General features: G+C 41.7%; 4 protein-coding genes across 4 annotated transcripts; 2 read left to right on the top strand and 2 right to left on the bottom strand.

The window, feature by feature from the left end:
• Positions 1-22: 22 nt before the first annotated feature.
• LOC139366400 (UPF3B regulator of nonsense mediated mRNA decay) lies at positions 23-8,607 on the bottom strand. Its single transcript, XM_071103848.1, has 10 exons — positions 8,203-8,607; positions 7,016-7,122; positions 6,821-6,927; positions 6,145-6,243; positions 3,651-3,761; positions 3,454-3,497; positions 3,161-3,349; positions 2,872-3,035; positions 1,802-2,168; positions 23-1,594 (listed from the first exon to the last, which is right to left on the bottom strand). The coding sequence occupies exons 1-10, from the start codon at positions 8,314-8,316 to the stop codon at positions 1,457-1,459; spliced, it is 1,440 nt and encodes a 479-aa protein (XP_070959949.1). The 5' UTR covers positions 8,317-8,607; the 3' UTR covers positions 23-1,456.
• A 202-nt stretch (positions 8,608-8,809) lies between these two features.
• On the top strand, positions 8,810-9,634 carry LOC139366402 (NADH:ubiquinone oxidoreductase subunit A1). The gene is made up of 4 exons (XM_071103850.1): positions 8,810-8,982; positions 9,092-9,195; positions 9,337-9,426; positions 9,538-9,634. The coding sequence occupies exons 1-4, from the start codon at positions 8,964-8,966 to the stop codon at positions 9,556-9,558; spliced, it is 234 nt and encodes a 77-aa protein (XP_070959951.1). The 5' UTR covers positions 8,810-8,963; the 3' UTR covers positions 9,559-9,634.
• A 1,480-nt stretch (positions 9,635-11,114) lies between these two features.
• LOC139366401 (NF-kappa-B-activating protein-like) lies at positions 11,115-16,164 on the bottom strand. The gene is made up of 4 exons (XM_071103849.1): positions 15,932-16,164; positions 13,208-13,397; positions 12,598-12,724; positions 11,115-12,488 (listed from the first exon to the last, which is right to left on the bottom strand). Exons 1-3 carry the CDS (start codon positions 16,039-16,041, stop codon positions 12,695-12,697), a joined length of 330 nt encoding a protein of 109 aa, XP_070959950.1. The 5' UTR covers positions 16,042-16,164; the 3' UTR covers positions 11,115-12,488; positions 12,598-12,694.
• Positions 16,069-20,601, top strand: LOC139366399 (zinc finger and BTB domain containing 33). Its single transcript, XM_071103846.1, has 2 exons — positions 16,069-16,726; positions 17,453-20,601. The coding sequence occupies exon 2, from the start codon at positions 17,455-17,457 to the stop codon at positions 19,363-19,365; it is 1,911 nt and encodes a 636-aa protein (XP_070959947.1). The 5' UTR covers positions 16,069-16,726; positions 17,453-17,454; the 3' UTR covers positions 19,366-20,601.
• The last annotated feature ends 4,304 nt before the right edge of the window (positions 20,602-24,905 follow it).

Here is a 24,905-nt window from a genome sequence, read left to right as displayed (position 1 = left end):
AATGAATAAATCCCATACACAATTTAGAACAAAACATTATTTATTGCAGTCATTTGTCATTGTTTAGCAAGGCTACATCAATTATGAAAGAAACACAAAATGTTTATTCCAATTAGAATTTTGTTAACCATACAGTAGCATTGTTTACGTATGAAGATGCATATATGTATGACGGGGAAGGCCACAAGTTAAGGTTAATAGTCACCCATTGGGGTTACATGTAGTCTCAAATCAAGGCATAGCTCAGTTTAATATGTTCAATTAAATGGCTATTTCATTCTCCCGAATCGGTGAAATAACATAACTTAATATTGTATTATTGTTTTGTTACCTGTAGACTATTTCTGTTGCTTATTTAAAAAACTAGATATCAGTCTTGTATACGTGTTTGGTTTTGTCCCCATGACTGTAGACGCGGATGCCTATTTCACTCCCTCAATATCCCCAGAATGAATCTAACATAACTTAAATTAATAACAGATTTTCAGAGTTTTTGCCGAGGATGTTTTAGTTGCGCGATTTTACATCTAAGGTGTTTGGTAGTATTTCTCAAGTTTAAAAAACTAACAAAATCCACAAGGTGTTGTCTTACGTAAACAACGTCGGCGGTGCTGGGCAGGTCTGACTCACTGTCGATGCTATTGGATAAAGCGCAATCACTGCAGCTGTTCACCCCATGTTAGTGGGCAAATGGTCATCGTCAAATCAAAACACAAACCTTAATTTACCCGTTGTGACGCACGGATGTTCCAAACTCCGTTATAGACGAGACTGACTTTATGACCAAATGTATCCAATTTACACTTTGTCCATTTTGACACTAGAATAGCAGTTTGACTCATATCGATGCCACATTGGCCATCTTCAAAGGGATTTGTTGCTTTTTAAAGGCAGTCGCTCCTTAAATGTACAGAGTATAAACCTAAAATATGCCTAAAAGTTAACAAAATAGATTTTAATAGATGCAACAGGATATCTTTAAATCAGTAATCTCCTATACTGTTCCGAAAGTAGAGAATGTTCTATTTTATGTGATAAAAAGAGAATACACAACCAATCAGGGTGAAAGCCTATTCAATATAAGAACCGTGCTTTGCAACTGTGTAGCACAGACTGTGTACCAATACTGTAGTAAGGTCACTTAAAATTCATGTGGTCCTAGAAAGCTTTGGCTTTGTCTCGTTGTACCCTATAATCAAACTCTCACAAACATTAAAAGGAAGTGCTAATTTTCCCTTGATTTTCTTCAGAAACAAAACTAAGAGGGGCACATTCAGGCACTGAGGGGGGCACCATGGTCACATCCCTGCCTCTGGTTGTGAGTGGGAGGATGGGATGTGGCTCTGCAAGATTATCATTGTAGGCGCCTCTCTGGCACCAGTTTGCTTGGCTCAGAGCAAATCTCTCTCCCTCTCCTCACTCGTTTTATCATTCTTTATTTGTGGTCATTTTTTTATCATTCATCTCCCTTCTCTTGGGATCGCTTGCTCTCACTCTCTGACTTTCTCTCCCCAGCATGAGATTCTCCTCCTCCACCACCTCGAGCTCCTCGGTTCCTAGCACCTGGCTGGTAAAGCTGAATGGCAGGCCGATCCTGATGCACAAGGGAACAACATGACTATGGTTAAGAGACAAAAAAAATTGACAAAAGTATTCAGGAATGTGATCGGGAGAACATTTTATAAATATAATAAAAAGTATCCCGATTACCCCAAGTCAAAACATCAGGACAGAATTGATTGATACAGAAAAATGTATATTTGACTACTTTCCAAAAAAGACTGAAGTCTTCTCTTCTCACCTTGTTTCTTAAACGATCTCTTTTAGCTTTCTCCTCCCTCAGGGTTTCTTCTGACTTTTTAGGCTTATCGGTATGGCTTGAAGTATGGCTTACAGAGTCTCCTGCATTCTCGCCCTTTCTCTTTTCCCAGACACGATCTCCTTTCTCCTTTTTCCCTTCGTCCTCTCGCTTTCTGTACGAGTTCTCTCCATCGTGCCGTTCCCTCCTCCTTCGTCGATCCTCATCCTGTCGTCTGATGCGCTCCTTCTCTTTCTGCCGCCGTTCCCTCTCCCTGTCTCGTTCGCGATCCCTGTATCTTTCTATGTCTCGCTCTCTGAAGTCTTTGTGTCCATCTCTATGTCCCTCTTTGTGTCCATCTTCCTCAGCTCTGTGAAAGACAAACACATTAACATGAATACAATATAAGCCTTAAGGATCGTACCCTTTTTTTCAATTTTTGCCTAAAATGAAATAGATTTGGCTAACGGCCTGTAGCTTCGGACCTGAAGCAAGGATATGCATATTCTTGATTCCATTTGAAAGGAAACACTGAAGTTTGTGGAAATGTGAAATTAATGTAGGAGAATAACACATTAGATCTGGTAAAAGATCATTCAAACATGCGTTTTCTTTGTACCATCTTTCAAATGCAAGAGAAAGGCCATAATGTATTATTCCAGCACAGGCGAAATTTCAATTTTGGCCACTAGATGGAAGCAGTGTATGTGAAAAGCTTTAGACTGATCCAATGAACCATTTGATATCTGTTCAAAATGTTTTATCATGACTGCCAAAATGTGCCTAAAAGGTTAACTAATACATTTAAGTTCATAATTGTGCACTCTTCTCAAACAATAGCATGGTATTCTTTCACTGTAATAGCTACTGTAAATTGGACAGTGCCTTTAGCTTAAATTCTTGTTAATCTTTCTGCCCATATCAGATATGTCTACGTCCTGGAAATGTATTTTGTTACCTACAACCTCATGCTAATCACATTAGCTCAACCGTTGTGTGGTGGGGGGGGCTATCCTGTAGAGGTTTTAAAGACCTGTAACATCTGTAAAATAAAAATGGCAGTGACAACTTACTTCCGTGATCCCCTATCCTCCCTGCTTTCATGGTTTTGGCGCTTCTTCATATCAGAACCCCCTGGAGCTCTGTCGTCTTTCATCTTGTCCTTCTCAGGTTTCTTTGACTTCTCTTTAGGCTTTTCCACATCCACGTCATCTCCCCGGTCTGGTTTTCTCAGGAGCTGAACAGAGACAAACGCATTACCAACATGAAAAAAGCAGTCTGTGTTATTCTGCTACAATCGCTTTGGGATCCCCTGTATCATCATGCAGTTGAGTAGTTTGAAAGGATTCCTCCTTTCCTTACCTTGATTTTTGGCTCCTCCTTTGCCTGGTCTTTATCTTTCTCTGCAGTTTTGTCCCCTTTCTTAAACTTCTCGGCTTCTTTGCGCTTCCTCCTGTCCTCCTCCCTCCACTTCCGACGTTCCTCATCCCGCTGGCGCTTCCGTTCTAGCTCTCGTCTCCTCCTCTCCTCTTTCTTTTCCTCACGGATTCTCTGACCATCAGCAGTCAACGCCACATGAATAGTCTGTCCAGCCTCATATACTATGCAAGAGAAGCACAGCTAAAATACATAGATTCCAAACTGGCTATACATACCTGTTTGTTTTTCAAGAAGTCCAAGAGGGGAGTCGTTTTCTTAGCTAAAGGCGGAGAAAATAAGCAAAATCCTCCATTACTGAAATACCCCTTTGGCAGACTAATTCATCTCACATTAACACTCATCTAGCGTGTTTCAACTGACTTGGGTTTCAACCAAATGGAACCAGAAAATGTTTATCGCCATGTTTACATACCCACTAGTTCCTTTGTTTTAGCCTCTATTTCCTCCAGTAGAGTCTCAGGAGTGGATGTAAACTTTTCATCATCACCATTATAAATCTCCAGGAATTTCTTGTAGTCAGCATCTAATGAACAAACAGTGTCTCAGTGGGACATTACAGCTAGAGGATCTACACTGAACAAAAATATTAAAACGCAACAATTTCAAAGATTTGAATTGAGTTACAGTTCATAAGGAAATCAGTGAATTGAAATAAATCCATTAGGCCATAATCTATGATTTTCACATGACTGGGAATACAGATACGCATCTGTTGGTCACAGATACCTTTAAAAAAAACGGTAGGGGTGTAGATCAGAAAACCAGTCAGTATCTGGTGTGACCACCATTTGCCTCATGCTGCATGACACATCTCCTTTGCATAGAGTTGATCAGGCTGATTGTGGCCTGTGGAATGTTGTACCACTCGTCAATGGCTGTGCGAAGTTGCAAGATATTGTCAGGAACTGGAACACACTGTCGTACACGTCGATCCAGAGCATCCCAAAAATGCTCAATGGGTGACATTGAGGATTCTCCTATGAAATCACACTTCTCAAACGTGCCATTGAAGGTGAGAATTTGTCCACTGCGGATGGTTACGATGCCGAGCTGCAGTCAGTTAAGGACCCTGGTGAGGATGACGAGCACACAGATGAGCTTCCCTGAGACAGTTTGACAACTTGTGCAGAAATTCTTCAGTTGTGCAAACACAGTTTCATCATCTATCCGGGTGGCTGGTCTCAGACGATCTCGCAGATGAAGAAACCGGATGTGAAGGTCATGCATGGGCTGGCGTGGTTAGCTTCTTGATATGCTACACATCAGGTGGATGGATTATCTTGGCAAAGGAGAAATGCTCAGTAATGGGGATGTAAACAAATGTGTGCACAAAATATGAGCGAAATAAATTTTGTGCGTGTACGGAACATTTCTGGGATCTTTTATTTCAGCCCATAAAAACACGGGAACAACACCTTACATATATATTTTTGTTCAGTGCATTTGGAAAGTATTTAGACCCTTTGACTTTTTCCACATTTTGTTACGTTACAGCCTTAGTCTAAAATTTATGACATACATTTTTTCCTCACCAATCTACACACAATACCCCGTAATGACACACCAAAAACATGTCTAGAAATTTTATCAAATTAATATAAAACAGAAATATCACATTTACATAAGTATTCAGAACCTTTACTCAGTACTTTGTTGAAGCACCTTTGGCAGCGGCTTTGCACATCTGTATTTGGGGAGTTGCTCCCATTCTTCTCTGCAGATCCTCTCAAGCTCTAAGGTTGAACAGCTATTTTCAGGTCTCTCCAGAGATGTTCCATCTGGTTCAAGTCCAGGTTCTGGCTGGGTCACTCAAGGACTTGTCCCGAAGCCTGCATTGTCTTCGCTGTGTGCTTAGGGTCGTTGTGTTGGAAGGTGAACCTTTGCCCCATTCTGAGATCCTGAGCAGGTTTTCATCAAGGATCTCTGTACTTTGCTCCATTCATCTTTCTCTGCACCCAAAAAACATCCCCACAGCATGATGCTGCCACCACCATAGGGATGGTGCCAGGTTTCCTCCAGACATGATTCTTGGCATTTAGGCCAAAGAGTACAATCTTGGTTTCATCAGACCAGAGAATCTTGTTTCTCATGGTCAGAGTCCTTTAGGTGCCTTTTGGCAAACTCCAAGCGGGCTGTCATGTGCCTTTTACTGGCTTCTGTCTGGCCACTCCACCATAAAGGCCTGATTGGTGGAGTGCTGCCGAGACGGAAGAACCTTCCAGAAGGACAACCATCGCCACAGAGGAACTCTAGAGCTCTGTCAGAGTAACCATTGGGTTTTTGGTCACCTCCCTGACCAAGGCCCTTCTCCTACGATTGCTCTAGGAAGAGTCTTGATGGTTCCAAATTTCTTCCATTTAAGAATGATGGACGCCACTGTGTTCTTGGGGACCTTCAATTTTGTAGGAATTTTTGTACCCTTCCCCAGATCTGTGCCTCGACACAATCTTGTCTCTGAGCTCTACAGATAAATCCTTCAACCTCATGGCTTGGTTTTTGATCTGACATGCACTTCCAACTGTGGGACATTATGTAGACAGGTATGTTCCTTTCTAAATCATGTCCAATCAATTGAATTTACCACAGGTGGACTCCAATCAAGTTGTTAAAACATCTCAAGGATGATCAATGGAAACAGGATGCACCTGAGCTCAAGTTCAAGTCTCATAGCAAAGGGTCTGAATACTTATGTATATAAGGTATTTGCAAACATTACTAAAAACCTGCTTTCGCTTTGTCATTATGGGTATGGTGTGTTGTTGATTATATATTTTTATTTTAACACATTTTAGAATAAGGCTGTAACATAACAAAATGTGCCAAAAGTCAAGGGGTCTGTATCCAAATGCATTGTACATGGTGTGCAATTGCAACCAATCATATAATGACTAATGTAACATTTTCACCTTCGTCGATTGTTCCACTTTTGGCATCCTTTTTCTTACTCCTTTTTTTGGCAATCTTTTGAAAGGGAGCAAATTCAACAATGGCTGGATACTCCTGCCCTGTTGAAAACAAAGCGGCAACACTAATACACAATTCACTCAGAAGTTGCTGCAATGTATGCTTATATTGTGTGGTTCTTATTAGATGTCAATCTTATTTATTTTTTTACCCCCTTTTCTCCCCAATTTCGTGGTATCCAATTGGTAGTTAGTCTTGTCCCATCGCTGCAACTCCCGTACAGACTCGGGAGAGTCGAAGGTCGAGAGCCGCGCGTCCACCGAAACACAACCCAGCAGAGCCGCACTGCTTCTTGACACAGTGCCCGCTTAACCCAGAAGCCAGCCGCACCAATGTGTTGTATGGCAACACTGTGCACCTGGCGACAGTGTCAGCGTGCATTGCGCCCGGGCCGCCACAGGAGTCGCTAGTGCGCGATGGGACAAGAACCTCCACCTCCCCTAACCCAGACGATGCTGGGCCCCATGGGTCTCCCGGTCGTGGCCGGCTGCGACAGAGCCTGGACTGGAACCAGGATCTCTAGTGGCACAGCTGGCACTGCGATGCAGTACCTTAGAACACAGCGCCACTCGGGAGGCCTTAACCGTCAATCTTTTAATGAACTGAAATGAATCACACCTCTATTATCAATGAACACATATCCATCAAACCGGTCTCTGAAAAGGACAATATCTTCCTGATTCTTGAAGTTGATGTATGCTCTGGCGAAGACGTGGGGGTACATGCTGTACAAGAGAAAAGCTAAGTAAGTAACCAGGGTACCAAATATGTGATTCTGACAGACAATGGTAATCAACAACAGACTATATGCACCTGCTGTCATTGGAGAAAAATTCGAGGTAGTCCACTTCTGGAAGTGGCTGCAATTGATCCTCCAGTTCCTCCTTGGTTATGCTAGGAGGCAGACGTCGGATAATGATCTGTCGAAAAACAAGACACTCAAATGTTAACCAACTTATCAATTGAATATCCGAGCCCTCAAAGCCAGATGGTTAAAAGTATTAGTTAAGTCTCACTAGCTAAATACACTGAACAAAAATATAAAACGCAACACGTAAAGTGTTGGTATCATGTTTCATGAGCTGAAAAAGATCCCAGAAATGGTCCATACACACAAAAAAAACATTTCTCTCAAAGTTTGCGCACAAATGTATTTACATCCCTTTAAGTGAGCATTTCTGCTTTGACAAAATAATCCATCAACCTGACAGGTGTGGCATATCAAGAAACTGACTAAATAGCATGATCATTACACAGGTGCACCTTGTGCTTGGGACAAAAGGCCACTAAAATGTGCAGATGTCACAACACCACAGATTTCTCAAATTGAGGGAGCATGCAATTGGCATGCGACTGCAGGAAAGTCCACCAGAGCTTTTGACAGATAAATGAATATTAAATTATCTACCATAAGCTGCCTCCAAAGTTGTTTTAGAGAATTTGGCATTTATGTCCAACCAGCCTCACAACCGCAGACCACGTGTATGGCGTTGTGTGGGCAATCGGTTTCATGTCAACGTTGTTAATAGTGCCCCATAATGGCGGTGGGGTTATGGTATGGGCAGGCATAAGCTACGGACAACAAACACAATTGCATTTTATTGATGGCAATCTTAATGCACAAAATACCGTTGGGAGATCGAGGCCCATAAGGTATGTGTCCAACAAATACATATCTATATTCCCAGTCATGTGCAATCCATTAGGGCCTAATGAATTCATTTAACTTGACCGATTTCCTCATATGAACTGTAACTCAGGAAAATCAATTACATTGTTGCGTTTCTTTTTTTTTAGTATAACTTAAATATATCTCTTCAATATGCAACATTCAAAAGCTAGCTAACGTTAACCAAGTTCAATTATAAAAGGTTAATCACGCCTGCTCTACTAGCTAGCTAGCTTGCCAGCAATACAGGAGTAGCTATCCTAGTGAAATCCATGTAGCTAGCTAACGTTAGCTATTTGGCTTAGCTAGCTAATGTTGTTAGCTGGCGTACCTTCGTCATTGCTTCTTTCTTCTCCGGCTTTGGCTTCTCCGTTTTTTCAGTATTTTCGCATTTTATCTCCATCATTTTCTCAATCGGACGAGTGTTTTCCTTGTCCTCTTTCATCGTTATGCTATAAACCTGTTGCAATCAACAGCCCTGTATCAACTTTTTTTACTTGCTTGTTTGCTAACGATTGTTGATTGGCTTTTGGGAGACCAAAGATTATGGATATACGGACGAGATACATCTCTCTACGCCCTAACAATTGGAGCCGTTGTCCACAAAGCTGCACGACGGGCTATCTAGCTCCCGCCTATCCTTTCTTTGGATTGGTGGATAGAGCTCATTATTGTAATCATGCTTTAATATTTGACGAGGGTTGTTGACGTCAACTGCCTGTATTCAATTGAAATGCGATGCTACTAACCTCGTGACATGAATATGCATAGCCATTTTGAGACATCTCTGATATAAATTGTTTTTCTCAATTTCCTGGATGTTACGTGTCCTACTTATACCAGTACACTCGTAACAACTTAAGCATTACGAAACTTATATTCGATCAACCTCACGAAGCAAATAAACCATTATTATTATTATTATTTTTTTGGGGGGGGGCAAATTCGACACTCATTGACTTGCATTGAAACACTCCTTGGTTGGTGGGCGAAACATCGAAAAAACGTCACCTGCTTCGAGCGAGACAGATATCCGCGGAGTTGGGCCTCTCTCTTCCGCTTCCTCAATGTGAAACTTCCGGAAGTGAACGGATGACCGTGAACTATTCAGGTTGGTCGACATTTTGTTAGCCTTTCTTAGCAAGTTAGCAAAATAAACTGTCGCATTTCGCGTGTCTGACAAATAAACGCCTTTGTCACTTGCGTCACCCACATTGCAGCTATGTGGTATGAAATTCTTCCCGGTCTCGGAGTCATGACTGTTTGTCTCATCCTTCCTGGGGTTTTCACTGCACAGATCCACAAACTCACCAACGGGGGGAAGGTGAGAGATATTTGCTTACCGATGTGTTGAATGACAGCAATCGCTAGCTAGCTAAAAGTTTTGAACTGGTTGAAGTAATACCATTAGCTAGTTCTATATACTAAATTAGCTATGCTAACACTTCTTCTCTTTGACTTTTAGGAAAAGAGAATCGCCCGGGTTCCATATCAGTGGTATCTGATGGAGAGAGACAGACGTGTGTCAGGAGTGGATTTGTATTACAAATCGAAGGTAAACAGGCAATGAATTCACGTTTTTGCAATAACGAAGTACTGTAACGTTATATTACTAGTGTCTGTCAGGCATTGCTTGGGTCTACCTAAATCTTTCTCTTCTTTACAGGGACTTGAGAATATCCACTGATCCCAGATCTCACCTATGGAATGGATTTCTGTCAAGAATTCGTTGTACATTAAAAGTTATGTATTGTCTGAATTAACCAGTTTCTTTGTGTAGTTACTGCTGATTATGTTGAAAACCGTATGAAATAACACGTCAGGTTTACAGAGTTTTGAATGTATTCAATAGACAATTTGTAACTACTTTCTATGGCTCCTAAGGAATTGCTCCTATTCACTGATATCAGGGGAGAACAGCTAATAATAATGGCTGGAGCGAATGGCATCAAACACATGCAAACCATGTATTTGATACCATTCCACTCCAGCCATTACCACAAGTCTCAACTAAGGTGCACCAACCTCCTGTGACTGATATTCATAACATGTTATGTCTGTCTGATGTATGGTTCTAGATGACCCTAGTTGCTTGACTGGGCACGTACCAGGTCGTCTTTACTGCAGTCATGCTGCACATATATCATGTGGTTCCTGAGATGTTAAACACTTGAAACGAATCACATTTAGTAATCTCAGAGCATAATGATATCTGAAAATATGTGTAACAAGACTGCATCAACGATGGCCTGGAACACAGCCTATCATTGCGTTCAAGGATTGGCCTGAGGGTGCGTTCATAAATTCACTCTGGCTATCTACTCTGATTTCAGAGCGCTTTTGAGTGTGCTAGAGCACAGAATAACTGATTAATTTACGAACGCTCAACACCCGTTGAATATGGCCGGCGTCAGTAAACGTCGGCATTAAATTGTTGCCAGCAGCACCGTTACAGTCACCAGTGCTCTGGATAACATAAAAACAACTTAACCAGCTCTGCTAGGGGTAGTCAACTGGTCAGTGAGATTTTCTCTAATTTGACTGGAAGTAGCTATCTAACTAGACAGCTTGGATGCTTGACTGCTGTTGTGAGGTCAGAACGCTCGGCTCAACCCTACTCCTCCACCAGAGCGTCCAGTGCACACTCTGAACGCTCCGAGTGAAACGCTCTGAATAACGGACAATCTGACAACACTCTGAATTTATGAGCGCACTCTGAGTTGCAATCTTGCACTCCAGATTCAATTTACAAACTCACCCTAAGTAACCTGCTCCACAGACTCACTGATCTACAAATCTACCATACACTCAGCATTGTGCCATCTCTGTACATAAGAGACTGGTGGTATTGAATTTCAAGGACATCATAAGGCTGCACAAGCACATCGTGCCAAAGAATTACAATTCTTCCAGTCTAGACAGACTATTTGTATTGACCTCCAACGTCATTTTAGAGAATTTTGCAATACGTCCAACCGGCCTTACAACCGCAGACCATGTGTAACCACGCCAGCCCAGGAACACCACATCTGGCTTCTTCACCTGCAGGATCGTCAGACCAGCCAGCCGGACAGCTGATGAAACAGGAGTATTTCTGTCTGTAATAAAGCCCTTTTGTGGGAAAAACTAATTCTGATTGGGTGGGCCTGGCTCCCAAGTGGGTGGGTCTATGCCCACCCATATTAGTTTATTTCAATATCCTTATATGAACTGTAACTCAGTAAAACTGTTGAAATTGTTGCATTTTGCATTTATATTTTTGTTCAGTATTTAATACATTTCCCAGAGAAAGATCCAACCTAATTTTAAACATCAACTAAATTCACCTATTGCATAAAGCCCCACTATTTTTAAATTATTTATTCATTCTGAATATGTGATATTACATACACGTTTCCTACGTTAAACGTTACATAGGTAGAAGGTTCTTGGATGGATTGGATTTGAATTACAATGAGTGTACAAAACATTAGGAACACCTTACTCATATTGAGTTGCGCCCCCATTTGCCCAAAGAACAGCCTCAATTCATTGGGGCATGGACTCTACAAGGTGTCGAACGCGTACCACAGGGATGCTGGCCCATGTTGACTCCAATGCTTCCCACAGTTGTGTCAAGTTGGCTGGATGTCCTTTGGGTGGCGGCCATATTCAACGGGTGTTGATACACTGTTGAGTGTGAAAAACCCATCAGCGTTGCAGTTCTTGACACGAAAACCAGTGCGGTTGGCACCTACTACCATTCCCCGTTCAAAGGCACAGCAATCTTTTGTCTTGCCAATACACCCTCTGAATGGCACACATACACATTCCATAACTCAATTCTCTCAAGGCTTAAAAATCCTTCTTTAACCGGTCTCTTCCTCTACACTGATTGAAGTGGATTTAACAAGTGACATCAATAAGTGATCATAGCCTTCACCTGGTCAGTCTATGTCATGGAAAGAGCAGGTGTTCCTAATGTTTTGTAGACTAAGTGGCTTTTGTGGAGCGATGGGTAACGATGCTTCGTGGGTGACTGTTGTTGATGTGTGCAGAGGGTCCCTGGTTCGCACCCAGGTATGGGCGAGGGGACGGTCTAAAGTTATACTGTTACAGATGCACAGTATTGTAATAGCCCAATACAAAATGGCTTTCCGGATGGGTCTCCAAATCTATACACCATACATCTGCATGGTCCAGTCTTGTGCTCATCTTTGAAAACGTTTGCTTTGTGACAAACAAGCACTTTCCAATATTCAATTGACTACTTTCTAAATAAACAAAATAGTCCACTGTGTCAGAGAGGTTTTAAAATATAAGTAATATAAGCCTAATTCCCAATAAAAAGAGGAAAGAAATAACATTCTCAAATCATGAAACGATGAGAAAAAAAAACAACGAAAGATAATGCTGGGAGAAAAAGTTATCCGAAGCTGAAAGTTCCCGAAAGGGGAGGAACAAAAAGGCTAATTTGTCCTCTTTGCCTTTAGTTTTCCTGTACACCATTTCTCTGAAGCTGGAGAGGATTTTGCTCTCCCTCTTTCCTCCTGGTTGAATGATGCCAAGGCTCTCTTTTCATCCACACTGTCGATCTGGTTTTCCTTTCTTAGACGCACAGCCTCCATACGACGATGTCTGGAGGGTAACAAAATTGCAATGAGCGTTACAAAGCAGTCGACCAAATGTGTAAAATATGATGAAATATTGGAAATGTCCAAATGAAAACAGAAGAGTAGTAATGTACCTGCTACCGCTCATCACGAAGCCAGACATCTCAATGGTTGTGATTTCGTCACTAGTCAACCCGATTTCACCTCTTCTTGGGATACGCTTGCTTGCTTTCACATATTCTGCCATAGCGGCACCCTCACCTGGCAAGCAGGGCATGACCAAAATTAGGGGGAAAGAGAAAAATGATAGTAGCACACTAAAATTAAGGCGCTTGGGTCATAGTCACTAAGAAATAAACTGGGCTACTTGAATGTGTCCAATAAGAAATGCTGGTTTTCGTTTTCAATCGCAAACTATTCTATCAAAGTGCAAAACATTTTGCTACAGTGTGCACTAACAAATATGACCCTGGCTTTGTTTTCTACTTAATGCCATATAATTACAATGTGATTAACTACTGTCAAGAGTTGTAGACAGTGTGGAGTTTCCCTTATAATGTTAACAATAGTAAGCTATTAACATCTCTAAAGTTATAATAAAACGTGGTAATAAAGTTATTATAATTTCATAACAACATCTGAGAGGAATTTCAAAATGTTTCCATAACTTTGCTATTGCATAACCCCAGCCACAGCACAAGGTAGATTATTAAATGTAAGAAAGATTACTCTATGCATACTTACTCGAGAGGCTTTGTCGTCCTGGGACAGGTGGGTGAATGGGGCCTCTGGGCCCACCATGTGTTTGTCAATGCAGGTCCTCTCCACCCACAGATCCCCGTTGGTGTCCTCCTCCTCTGACCCGTCGCTTCTGGAGTCGCTCGCTGACTGCTTGCGGTTCTTCATAGTCTTCTTCTTCTTGAACTTCTTTGACCTGTGAAGAGAAGACAAAACACGGTTAAGGAAAATGCTGTAGTGTATAGGTATGTCATGTATTTATGTTATGGACGGTTGACTAGAGGTAGATTGTAGAATCATTTACTTTTTGCTCTAATATAGAATGCCCAGTTTCCACTTTGTTCTTGACTAGTCGATGCATGTCATTCAGTCAGATATAGGCTAACTCAGGGCAGACTTTCATAGAAAAATTATTATAAAGACTACTACAGTAGCTAATTCAGCACACTCACCCGATGAGCTTGAATCTGAGCCTCTGTTTTCCACATACTCTTCAACTGGTGAATGGTCCTCAGAGCTTATTGGAAAAGGTCACAAAATTATCTAAATTTAGATAATTTGATAGTTGGTGTGTATAGCCCAACTCTTCATAATCTTGTACTTGATTAGTTCAATAATATGCATAAGAATAAGTTACTCTGGCGCCATTACTCTTGGTGAATAGCCCCAGACCTCAGGTCATCCAAGTTGGTCTGATGAGTCCAAATTTGAGATTTTTTGTTCCAACCGTTGTGTCTTTGTGAGACGCAGAGTAGGTGAACTGATGATCTGCGCATGTGTGGTTCCCACCGTGAAGCATGGAGGAGGTGTGATGGTGCTTTGCTGGTGACACTGTCAGTGATTTATTTAGAATTCAAGGCACACTTAACCAGCATGGAGAGTGATGGAGTGCTGCATCAGATTACCTGGCCTCCACAAATCACCCGACCTCAACCCAATTGAGATGGTTTGGAATGTTGTTGTCTTAGGTCTCTCTTTATGTAGTGTTGTGTTGTCTCTCTTGTCGTGATGTGTGTTTTGTCCTATATTTATATGTTTTTTTTTATTTATTTTAATCCCAGCCCCCATCCTCGCAGGTTTTTTTTAACCTTTTGGTAGGCCTAGTTAACTGACTTGCCTAGTTAAATAAAGGTTAAATTAAAAAATTAAATACTACAGCATTCTGCAGCGATATGCCATCCCATCTGGTTTGCGCTTAGTGGGACTATCATTTGTTTTTCAACAGGGCAATGACCCAACACACCTTCATGTTGTGTTATGGCTATTTGACTGAGAAGGAGAGTGATGGAGTGCTGCAACAGATGACCTGGCCTCCACAATCACCCGACCTCAACCCAATTGAGATGGTTTGGGATGAGTTGGACCGCAGAGTGAAGGAAAAGCAAGTGCTTAGCATATGTGGGAACTCCTTCAAGGCTGTTGGAAAAGCATTCCAGGTGAAGCAGGTTGAGAGAATTCCAAGAGTGTGCAAAGCTATCATCAAGGCAAAGGGTGGCTATTTGAAGATTCTCAAATATAATATATATTTTGATTTGTTTAACACTTTTTGGTTACTACATGATTCCATATGTTATTTCATAGTTTTGATGTCTTCACTACTTTTCTACAATGTAGAAAAGTTTAAAAATTAAGATAAACCCTTGAATGAGTAGCTTTGTCCAAATGTTTGACTCGTACTGTATATCCATTGATTCTTGAAGAATATAACTTATAAATGCCTCATGAGCTTAGTTCAACTGTGACACTCCATGAGAACCCAAAATATAAGCTTGTTTTTCTCCAATGTTTGTAAACATTGTAAATGTAAACAACCACTGTATATCCTCATAACATGGTTAAAACAATAATGTTGATATCATGGATGGTCAGTCCTTGCATCCATAGCTCTGTCTATTAATCTGAGTGGTTACATTTCTCCAGGCCCATCCCTCAGCTTTTTACAAAAAAAGTGGATTGTCAAGATATCAAAGTGTCACCAACAAAACATTTAAACAATAGGCCTACAGCAAATGCTGCATATGGCATTCATTTTTCACATGTAAATAGCGCTATTCAGTAGTGCTCAAAGCATGCCATTCCATGAGCACAACATTTCTTTTGAGATGGGTGAGAAGAAGCCTACATAACCAACCCATAAAGTAAAATGTAACACCCATATATGGCCAGCTATGTAAACTTTAACATTGATTTATCCTGTAACAGATTTCGTTCAATTGTTAACATACATGTGTGTCTTTGTCTAATGCCTCCTAAGGGGAAAGTAATCTAAAAGTAACGGCATGTAATCAGGAGATGCTGATTGGCTGACAGCTGTGGTATATCAGACCGTATACCACAGGTGTGACAAAACATGTATTTAATTACATTGGCAACCAGTTTAGAATAGCAATAAGGCACCTCAAGGGTTTGTAGTTAAGGCCAAAATCTAGGAACTCTGCGCTGCACATAAGAACAGCCCCGAGCCATGGTATATTGGCCATATACCACACCCCATTAGGCCTTATAGATTAATTAACTCCTCCTCCACATTTACTGGATTGGTTGAACAGTGCAGAAGAGAACCTCCCCCGAAAGTTGAGTATGTAGGGGATCAAGTGACTTCACAAACCCCTGAAACAATTTTGTCGTTAGATTGTGCGAGTCATATAACGCTAACTAGCTGGCTGTGAGTAAACACAGCTGTGAGACCAGGTGGTAACTAATTAACTTGCGCAAGCGAACTACATTTACCCCGAGATGAAGGCGTTTTGTCTCTGGCGTTGATCATCATTCCTGCCGCCACATCGCTGATTGCTGTACCTCTCGCGGGTTTTTTTTTTCCGTACGAAACCCTTTGTCATTTCTCTCTATCTCGAATATTCGAGGAGGTTTATGCTCTTCTTCATTTTGGGGGGCCTTGGGCATGGGACCAAAGACTGGACTGGAGTCGCGAGATCGACTGCCGCTGCCAGATCGGTTCCGTCGTCTTCTGGGGCTTCTCTGGTCTTGATCGGACAGCGTTCTTTATGCTAACATCCTAAATAACGTTTTTTATGCTAACATCCTAAATTAGAGAGCTTGGTAAAGAATAAACAAGAATGACTACCTAATCTGCTGTTTTGGTCATTCTGCGTTGTTTATATACGAGCTTCAGAAACAGTACATGATGGGGTGCGAGTGTAAACAGGTCTCCCTTGAAACACGCAGCACGATGTTCTTTGTTCCGCATAGTACATTAGACTGGAACTGACTTTTAGCAGTCGCTTAAGCAATGTCGCTGGCTTAAAAAATAATAATTTTGGTCTGTATTAATTATCTCAAATAATGCCATTTAGCATATCTAGTTTCAAACGTTTGAACTGCAGCCAATGTGCTCTCGCTACATGGAACTATTTTGACACAGAGTTGTTGCGACTCCTGTTGGCTATGCATGAACTAGCAGTAGGTCACACCGACGGTAACAAGGAGATTGACGTTTTGTTGTCTACAACCATCTACCGATACTTCGTTTGGAAAGAACATCAATCATACGGCTTGGCGTTGCAGGTAAATACCAAGTGTTAGCTACTTGTAGAAACCAACATCGTATATTGGCCTCATACAATAAATTTGTAATGATGGAAGATCAACTCTCACCAAAAGGCCGCGAACCAGGAAGGGAACATCCGTACCTATGTTAATAGCTAGCTAAACTAGATCCTCTTCATATAATCAATCAATATGAAGCCGTATTTCCCTAATGTAAAATAATACATTGTACAAGGCTACCTTAAATCACTACCATAATAGCTTTTTATTTGAAAAATATATTAGATGTTTTGGCATGCAAGACTATTGTGTAGACCGGCCTTCTATTTGTGAATGGTGTTAGGCTAACTAGCTAACGTTAGCTAGATGGCAAGTTACAAACAATGCATATTGGTTTTCGCTCTCTCCTCCCCAACAATATTTGTACAGACCTTGACTTTTATTGATCAATTATGGCTTTAGCTCGTTAGCTAGCTAGCAATGTAGCTAGTTTGCCAACTATTTTATTCACCCCCAACAGCCAGCATAATGGGTAGCTTGCTGACGCCCTCTGCCTTTAAAACAATGAGTTACTATGAATGCATGATGAGGTCATCCAACAAGAAGTGAAAGGTGATTTGCAATTTACAGCTAATAGGGCAGTAAAGGAACTGTAAGACCTGGGATGGAGGACATTTTTGTATATTGATATAATAGACTGTCAAGTGAATGCATTTATTCGCTGCTCTTGTCTTCACCCCACAGGGATGTCGGGCCTAAAGCTGATCTCTGCAACTGACACCCGATATTCAGGAACGGTGCTGAAGTCGATGAATAGACAACGAAATAACGGATTGTTCTGCGACGTCACCATAATTATACAGGACCGTAAATTTCGAGCGCACAAAAACATATTGTCAGCGTCGAGTACTTATTTCCACCAACTCTTCTCAGTGGCTGGACAGGTGATTGAGTTGAATTTCATAAAGGCGGAAATCTTTGAGGAAATCCTGAATTACATTTACAGTTCCAAGATTGTCCGCGTTCGCTCTGACATGCTCAAGGAGCTTATCAATGCTGGGCAGATGTTGGGGGTGAAGTTCATTGCGAATCTAGGCGTACCGCTCTCACAAGTCAAGGGCCTACCTGGCCTGTCCAAAGACACGGAAAACAATGAGGTGAGCTCTGTGGACAAAAACAGTACAGAGCCAACGATGCCCATTATCACCGAGTCCTTTTCACTGTCTGCAGAGGAGTTCAACCAGACTGACCGAAGTACGGATCAGGACTCAGACGATGACATTATGTTTGTGTCCAAAACGGACGCCATCAAAAAATGCAAGCCCTCTGAAATCATTGATTTGGATGCACCCGAAACAGAGGAAGCCTCTGTGACAAAGCAACCGGGAGAGGACAGACCCCCTGCTTTGACTAAGGACCAAGAGAAAACGGTCAAAGCAGCCCTGCACCTTAACAGCTCCTCTCAGACCCTGCGAGACCACAGTCCTCTGAACATCCCTATGGTGTCCCCTGACACCAGTTCCAATATTCCATCTTCACCTGCTGTAGCCTCGTCTTGCAGCACATCCACAACGCCAGCTAGAATTGGCACTTTCATCCCCAAACTCCACAGCACCTCCCTGCCCTCAGAAACCCCAGAGATAATAGGGATCCATAAGAAGCAGGTCACACTAGCTCGAAAGGGCAACTTAAAAATCAAGCTCTCGGATGTGACGTCACCAGGCGGATTCATCAATGAGGCAGGCATTAGCATTCCCCAAGCGGCTGCAGCTGCAAAAAAGACAATCACACTAGATAAGGCCTCAGAGCTCGGCTCACTTTCACCAGGCTGCAAGGTGTATGCCAATATCGGGGAGAACACATATGACATTGTCCCTATGAAGGACGATCCCGGGGAGGGAGATTCTAAAAACAGTAGAGGGGCAAAGAGGTCTCTGATGGCCACACCTCTTCAACCTTTCAACACCTCTCAACTGCCACAGGGTGCTTCGAGCAAGAAGAAGGCCAAAAGCGAGCAGGAAGATCACTATGAGCTCATCATGGACGGGAAGACCTTCTTTGTGTGCGTGGTCTGTAAGCGTCCCTACGTGTGCCTGACGAGCCTCCGGCGCCACTTCAACACCCACTCTTGGGAGAAGAAGTACCCATGCCACTACTGTGACAAGGTGTTCGCCCTGGCTGAGTACCGGACAAAACACGAGATCCACCACACGGGTGAGCGGAGGTACCAGTGCCTACTGTGCAACGAGATGTTAATCAACTACCAGCTACTGTCAACTCACTGCAAACAGGCCCACAACCAAGACCCGTCTGGGAGGAAACAGAAGGATGACACCGACAACAACTTGTACCGCCTGCTCCCTTGCAAAACGGTGCAGTTCAAAACCTACTCATATGAGACGGACGGTTCAGATCCAGGAGGGGTCCCTATTATCCAAGAGGATGGGAGCGTCCAGCACATTAACCCTGGAAGGGGGCAGCCCAACCCACTACCGTTACGGTCCACCCAGGGCAAGATGTTAAACTGGGATGACATATTTGTGGCGCCTGAGGCACAGCCTCGACCAGCTGCGCACGCCCACCGACCAGGGAGCCACCCCATCCAACCTCCCCCAGGCTCGTCTGAGTTTGAGTTTGTCATACCAGAGACCTACTGAGCAGGGTGGCTCACCGATCTGTGCCTTGTCAGTGGGGTCCCCTTTTCGAATTATGTTTCCTAGGTCCATGTCAAATATCATCCATGTTGTCTTTTTCAAATGTTCAACAGTTGTTCTGTAGGAAGATCCTATGTGCACTAGCTAACCCATCTGGAGTGTAGTATGACTTTTTTGTTCTTATCAAGCTCGTCATTGAACTGTCTATTGCCTCATTGTATTTCTACTGACGCTTTTTAATGGTAAATATTTCCAAGAACTTTGGAGTGCTCATGCTGTTCAACAGAAGGACCCTCAATCTAGTCATATAAATGTATTTATTGTTAGTACATATTTTTATTATGATTTTTTTTTTATAGAGGCAAAGTATGTTATGCCTTTGAGAAGATAATGTACAGTTTATTTTCAAACCACAGATATTGGATCAGGATGTGGGATATTGATGGAATTAATTGATACTGAAACAATGCTCTTTCTGCACACAGGGATTCAGATACCAGCTCATTGATGGGATACATTGCTTCAAATACCATATGTGTTGATTAAAATCTGGATTGTTCAAATTTCTATTGGATTATTTTTGTGCCACAAATGAAGAGGCAATGAGCACAAATGACTGGTTTTGCTGTGTTTAATTAATGGTTGATTATAACACTTCTGCCCAACGTTGAAGGGAAACGCAATTGCAATAATTATTTAGTAGTTGAATTGGTTGCACAAACCTATAATTTAAGATTTAATTATGTCCATTAAATATTGAAGTCCTTGCAAATGGTTTGATCATGACTTACCTTACATGGTCTACTATTTTGTTGGGTCCTTTTTTTTTATTTTCATATGCTGGCCATATATTTTGCAGTCTTTCTAAAAGTCATGTTCTGTCAAGGATGAAGCTGCCTGCTACTCTGTATGTATAAAGTTAGCCTATGTAGTGTATCATAGTACTCATGTAACTCATTGGAATCATGTTCCTTTTTCTTCCCATTCTTGTCTTGTCAGTATGTAGTTGAATAGAGTTGGACTGTAGAGCTAACTTGACATTTTATACTGCTTCAGTATGTCCTTCAATAAGGGCACTTCCAGCTTTTATGGTTTAAAGCAAAAATTACTAAATTAACAGTGGTGTCTTCTACATAATTGTGCTAAACACCTTTTTAATTTTAAAATGTTCTTTGTTTAAATAATGTATTTATTAGGTCTTAGTGCTGAACAACTGTTAATAAAGTAAATAAAACCAAAGTGTGTCTCATTTCACAGAAGGGAAGAAATCTTTAGCTTGAGATGACTGTCCTTTTTGTATGAAGAAGGATAATTCTGGTAGTTGTCCTCACTCCCATAGTAATGAAGGAAGATACATCTGGTAGTTGTCCTCACTCCCATAGTAATGAAGGAAGATACATCTGGTAGTTGTCCTCACTCCCGTAGTAATGAAGGAAGATACATCTGGTAGTTGTCCTCACTCCCGTAGTAATGAAGGAAGATACATCTGGTAGTTGTCCTCACTCCCGTAGTAATGAAGGAAGATACATCTGGTAGTTGTCCTCACTCCCGTAGTAATGAAGGAAGATACATCTGGTAGTTGTCCTCACTCCCGTAGTAATGAAGGAAGATACATCTGGTAGTTGTCCTCACTCCCATAGTAATGAAGGAAGATACATCTGGTAGTTGTCCTGACTACCAAAGTAATGAAGGAAGATACATCTGGTAGTTGTCCTGACTCCCATAGTAATGAAGGAAGATACATCTGGTAGTTGTCCTGACTACCAAAGTAATGAAGGAAGATACATCTGGTAGTTGTCCTGACTACCAAAGTAATGAAGGAAGATACATCTGGTAGTTGTCCTGACTCCCATAGTAATGAAGGAAGATACATCTGGTAGTTGTCCTGACTCCCATAGTAATGAAGGAAGATACATCTGGTAGTTGTCCTGACTCCCATAGTAATGAAGGAAGATACATCTGGTAGTTGTCCTGACTCCCATAGTAATGAAGGAAGATACATCTGGTAGTTGTCCTGACTCCCATAGTAATGAAGGAAGATACATCTGGTAGTTGTCCTGACTCCCATAGTAATGAAGGAAGATACATCTGGTAGTTGTCCTGACTCCCATAGTAATGAAGGAAGATACATCTGGTAGTTGTCCTGACTCCCATAGTAATGAAGGAAGATACATCTGGTAGTTGTCCTAACTCCCATAGTAATGAAGGAAGATACATCTGGTAGTTGTCCTGACTCCCATAGTAATGAAGGAAGATACATCTGGTAGTTGTCCTGACTCCCATAGTAATGGAGGAGGATAAATCTGGTAGTTGTCCTGACTCCCATAGTAATGAAGGAAGATACATCTGGTAGTTGTCCTGACTCCCATAGTAATGAAGGAAGATACATCTGGTAGTTGTCCTGACTCCCATAGTAATGAAGGAAGATACATCTGGTAGTTGTCCTGACTCCCATAGTAATGAAGGAAGATACATCTGGTAGTTGTCCTGACTCCCATAGTAATGAAGGAAGATAAATCTGGTAGTTGTCCTGACTCCCATAGTAATGAAGGAAGATACATCTGGTAGTTGTCCTCACTCCCATAGTAATGAAGGAAGATACATCTGGTAGTTGTCCTGACTCCCATAGTAATGAAGGAAGATACATCTGGTAGTTGTCCTGACTCCCATAGTAATGAAGGAAGATACATCTGGTAGTTGTCCTGACTCCCATAGTAATGAAGGAAGATACATCTGGTAGTTGTCCTGACTCCCATAGTAATGAAGGAAGATACATCTGGTAGTTGTCCTGACTCCCATAGTAATGAAGGAAGATACATCTGGTAGTTGTCCTGACTACCAAAGTAATGAAGGAAGATACATCTGGTACTTGTCCTGACTACCAAAGTAATGAAGGAAGATACATCTGGTAGTTGTCCTGACTACCAAAGTAATGAAGGAAGATACATCTGGTAGTTGTCCTGACTCCCATAGTAATGAAGGAAGATACATCTGGTAGTTGTCCTGACTCCCATAGTAATGAAGGAAGATACATCTGGTAGTTGTCCTGACTACCAAAGTAATGAAGGAAGATACATCTGGTTGTTGTCCTCACTCCCATAGTAATGAAAGAAGATAATTCTGGTTGTTGTCCTGACTCCCATAGTAATGAAGGAAGATACATCTGGTAGTTGTCCTGACTACCAAAGTAATGGAGGAAAATTAATCTGGTAGTTGTCCTGACTCCCGTAGTAATGCAGGACAATGAATCTGGTAGTTTTCCTGACTCCCGTAGTAACGAAGGAGGATAAATCTGGTAGTTGTCCTAACTCCCATAGTAATAGAGGAGGATGAATCTGATGGTTTTCCTGACTCCCATAGTATTGGAGGAGAATGAATCTGGTAGTTGTCCTGATTCCCATAGTATTGGAGGAGAATGAATATGGTAGTTGTCCTGATTCCCATAGTAATGAAGGAGGATACATCTGGTAGTGGTCCTGACTCCCGTAGTAATGAAGGAGGATAAATCTGGTAGTTGTCCCAACTCCCATAGTAATGGAGGACAACGAATCTGGTAGTTGTCATGACTCCCGTAGTAACGAAGGAGGATACATCAAGTAGTTGTCCTGACTCCCATAGTAATAGAGGAAAATTAATCTGGTAGTTGTCCTGACTCCCGTAGTAACAAAGGAGGATACATCTGGTAGTTGTCTTAACTCCCGTAGAAATGAAGGAGGATCATTCTGGGAGTTGTCCTGACTCCCATAGTAATGGAGGAGAATGAATCTGGAAGTTGTCCTGATTCCCATGGTGATGACGGAGGATAAATCTGGTAGTTGTCCTGACTCCCATAGTAACGTAGGTGGATAAATCATCTGGTAGTTGTCTTAACTCCCAAAGTAATGGAGGAGAATTAATCTGGTAGTTGTCCTGACTCTCATAGTAATGCAGGACGATGAATCTGGTAGTTTTCTTGACTCCCGTAGTAACGAAGGAAGATGAATCTGGTAGTTGTCCTAACTCCCATAGTAATGAAAGAGGATACATCTGGTAGTTGTCCTAACTCCCATAGTAATGAAAGAGGATACATCTGGTAGTTGTCCTGACTCCCATAGTAATGGAGGAGGATAAATCTGGTAGTTGTCCTGACTCCCATAGTAATGGAGGAGGATAAATCTGGTAGTTGTCCTGACTCCCATAGTAATGAAGGAGGATAAATCTGGTAGTTGTCCTGACTCCCATAGTAATGGAGGAGGATAAATCTGGTAGTTTTCCTGACTCCCATAGTAATGAAGGAGGATAAATCTGGTAGTTGTCCTAACTCCCATAGTAATGGAGGAGGTTATATCTGTTAGTTGTCCTTACTCCCATAGTAATGGAGGAGAATTAATCTGGTAGTTGTCCCAACTCTCATAGTAATGAATAGAATAGCATGTCATATCACTTAATCCGGCATAGCCAAAGACATGACAGTGGTCCTAACTCTCGTAGTAATGAAGGAGAATGAATCTGGTAGTTTTCCTAACTCCCAAAGAAACAAATGACGATAGATCTGGTAGTTGTCCTAACTCCTATAGTACTGAAGGAGGATACATCTGGTAGTTGTCCTGACTACCGTAGTAATTAAGGAGGATTAATCTGGTAGTTGTTCTAACACCCATAGTAATGAAGGAAGGTAAATATTGTTGTATGGTTGTTGCCCTAACTCTCATATTAATGAAGGCCCCTCCATTGGCATTCCCTCATCCCCAGTTGATTCTTTTATTTAAAGAAACTAAAATCCAATGCTCCTTGTGAGTTGTGTATTCAACACCGTATGATGTTTGTTGACTTTATTTACCCTATACTGATAGTATACACTGACTGTACAATACATCAGGAACGTCTGCTCTTTCCAATGACAGACTGACCAGGTGAATCCAGGTGAAATCCACCCCTTATTGATGTCACTTGTTAAATCCACTAAATCAGTGTAGAAGAAGGGTAGGAGACAGGTTAAAAAATTATTTTTAAGCCTTGAGGCAATTGAGACATGGATTGTGTAAGTGTGCCATTCAAAGGGTGAATTGTCAATACAAAATATTTAAGTGCCTTTGAACAAGGTATAGTAGTCGGTGCCAGGCTCCCCTGTTCGTGTCAAGAACTGCAATGCTGCTGGTGATTTCATGCTCAACAGTTTCCCGTGTGTATCAAGAATGGTCTACCATCCAAAGGAAATCCAGGCAACTTGACACTACTGTGGGAAACATTGGAGTCAACATGGGCCAGCATCCCTGTGGAACGCTTTCGATACCTTGTATAGACCATGCCCCGACGAATTGAGGCTGTTCTGGGGGCAAAAGGGGGTGCAACTCAATATTAGGAAGGTGTTCCTAATGTTTTCTATAATCAGTGTACGTTGTCTATGGAAAGTAACACTGTACATGCATTTTTTCACAAAAAGTATTTTTAATGGCGAGACAATCAATCCACTCCAGTCAGCAGAAGTACATCTTCAGCTGTTGAGAAAGTGTTGTTCAAAAAAATTATGCAAAAACAAAGCTGATTACTTTAATCGATGATCT

This window comes from Oncorhynchus clarkii, chromosome 14, assembly GCF_045791955.1.
Source record: "Oncorhynchus clarkii lewisi isolate Uvic-CL-2024 chromosome 14, UVic_Ocla_1.0, whole genome shotgun sequence".
NCBI classification, from domain to species: Eukaryota; Metazoa; Chordata; class Actinopteri; order Salmoniformes; family Salmonidae; genus Oncorhynchus; species Oncorhynchus clarkii.
Note: the sequence above shows the minus strand (reverse complement) of the source record. Positions and strands in the feature narration are given on the sequence as shown.

Coding starts and splice junctions, on each gene's coding strand:
- LOC139366400 (XM_071103848.1), bottom strand. CDS start 8,316: ATGAAAGAGGACAAGGAAAACACTCGTCCGATTGAGAAAATGATGGAG. Junction 6,244..6,820: donor TGTGTTCATTGATAATAGAG/GTGTGATTCATT, acceptor TGTTTTCAACAG/GGCAGGAGTATCCAGCCATT. Junction 3,498..3,650: donor TAAAACAAAGGAACTAGTGG/GTATGTAAACAT, acceptor CTCCGCCTTTAG/CTAAGAAAACGACTCCCCTC.
- LOC139366402 (XM_071103850.1), top strand. Junction 9,196..9,336: donor AACTCACCAACGGGGGGAAG/GTGAGAGATATT, acceptor TTTGACTTTTAG/GAAAAGAGAATCGCCCGGGT. Junction 9,427..9,537: donor ATTTGTATTACAAATCGAAG/GTAAACAGGCAA, acceptor TCTTCTTTACAG/GGACTTGAGAATATCCACTG.
- LOC139366401 (XM_071103849.1), bottom strand. CDS start 16,041: ATGACAAAGGGTTTCGTACGGAAAAAAAAAACCCGCGAGAGGTACAGC. Junction 13,398..15,931: donor CAAAACGCCTTCATCTCGGG/GTAAATGTAGTT, acceptor TTCTCTTCACAG/GTCAAAGAAGTTCAAGAAGA. Junction 12,725..13,207: donor AGGACGACAAAGCCTCTCGA/GTAAGTATGCAT, acceptor CCTGCTTGCCAG/GTGAGGGTGCCGCTATGGCA.
- LOC139366399 (XM_071103846.1), top strand. CDS start 17,455: ATGTCGGGCCTAAAGCTGATCTCTGCAACTGACACCCGATATTCAGGA.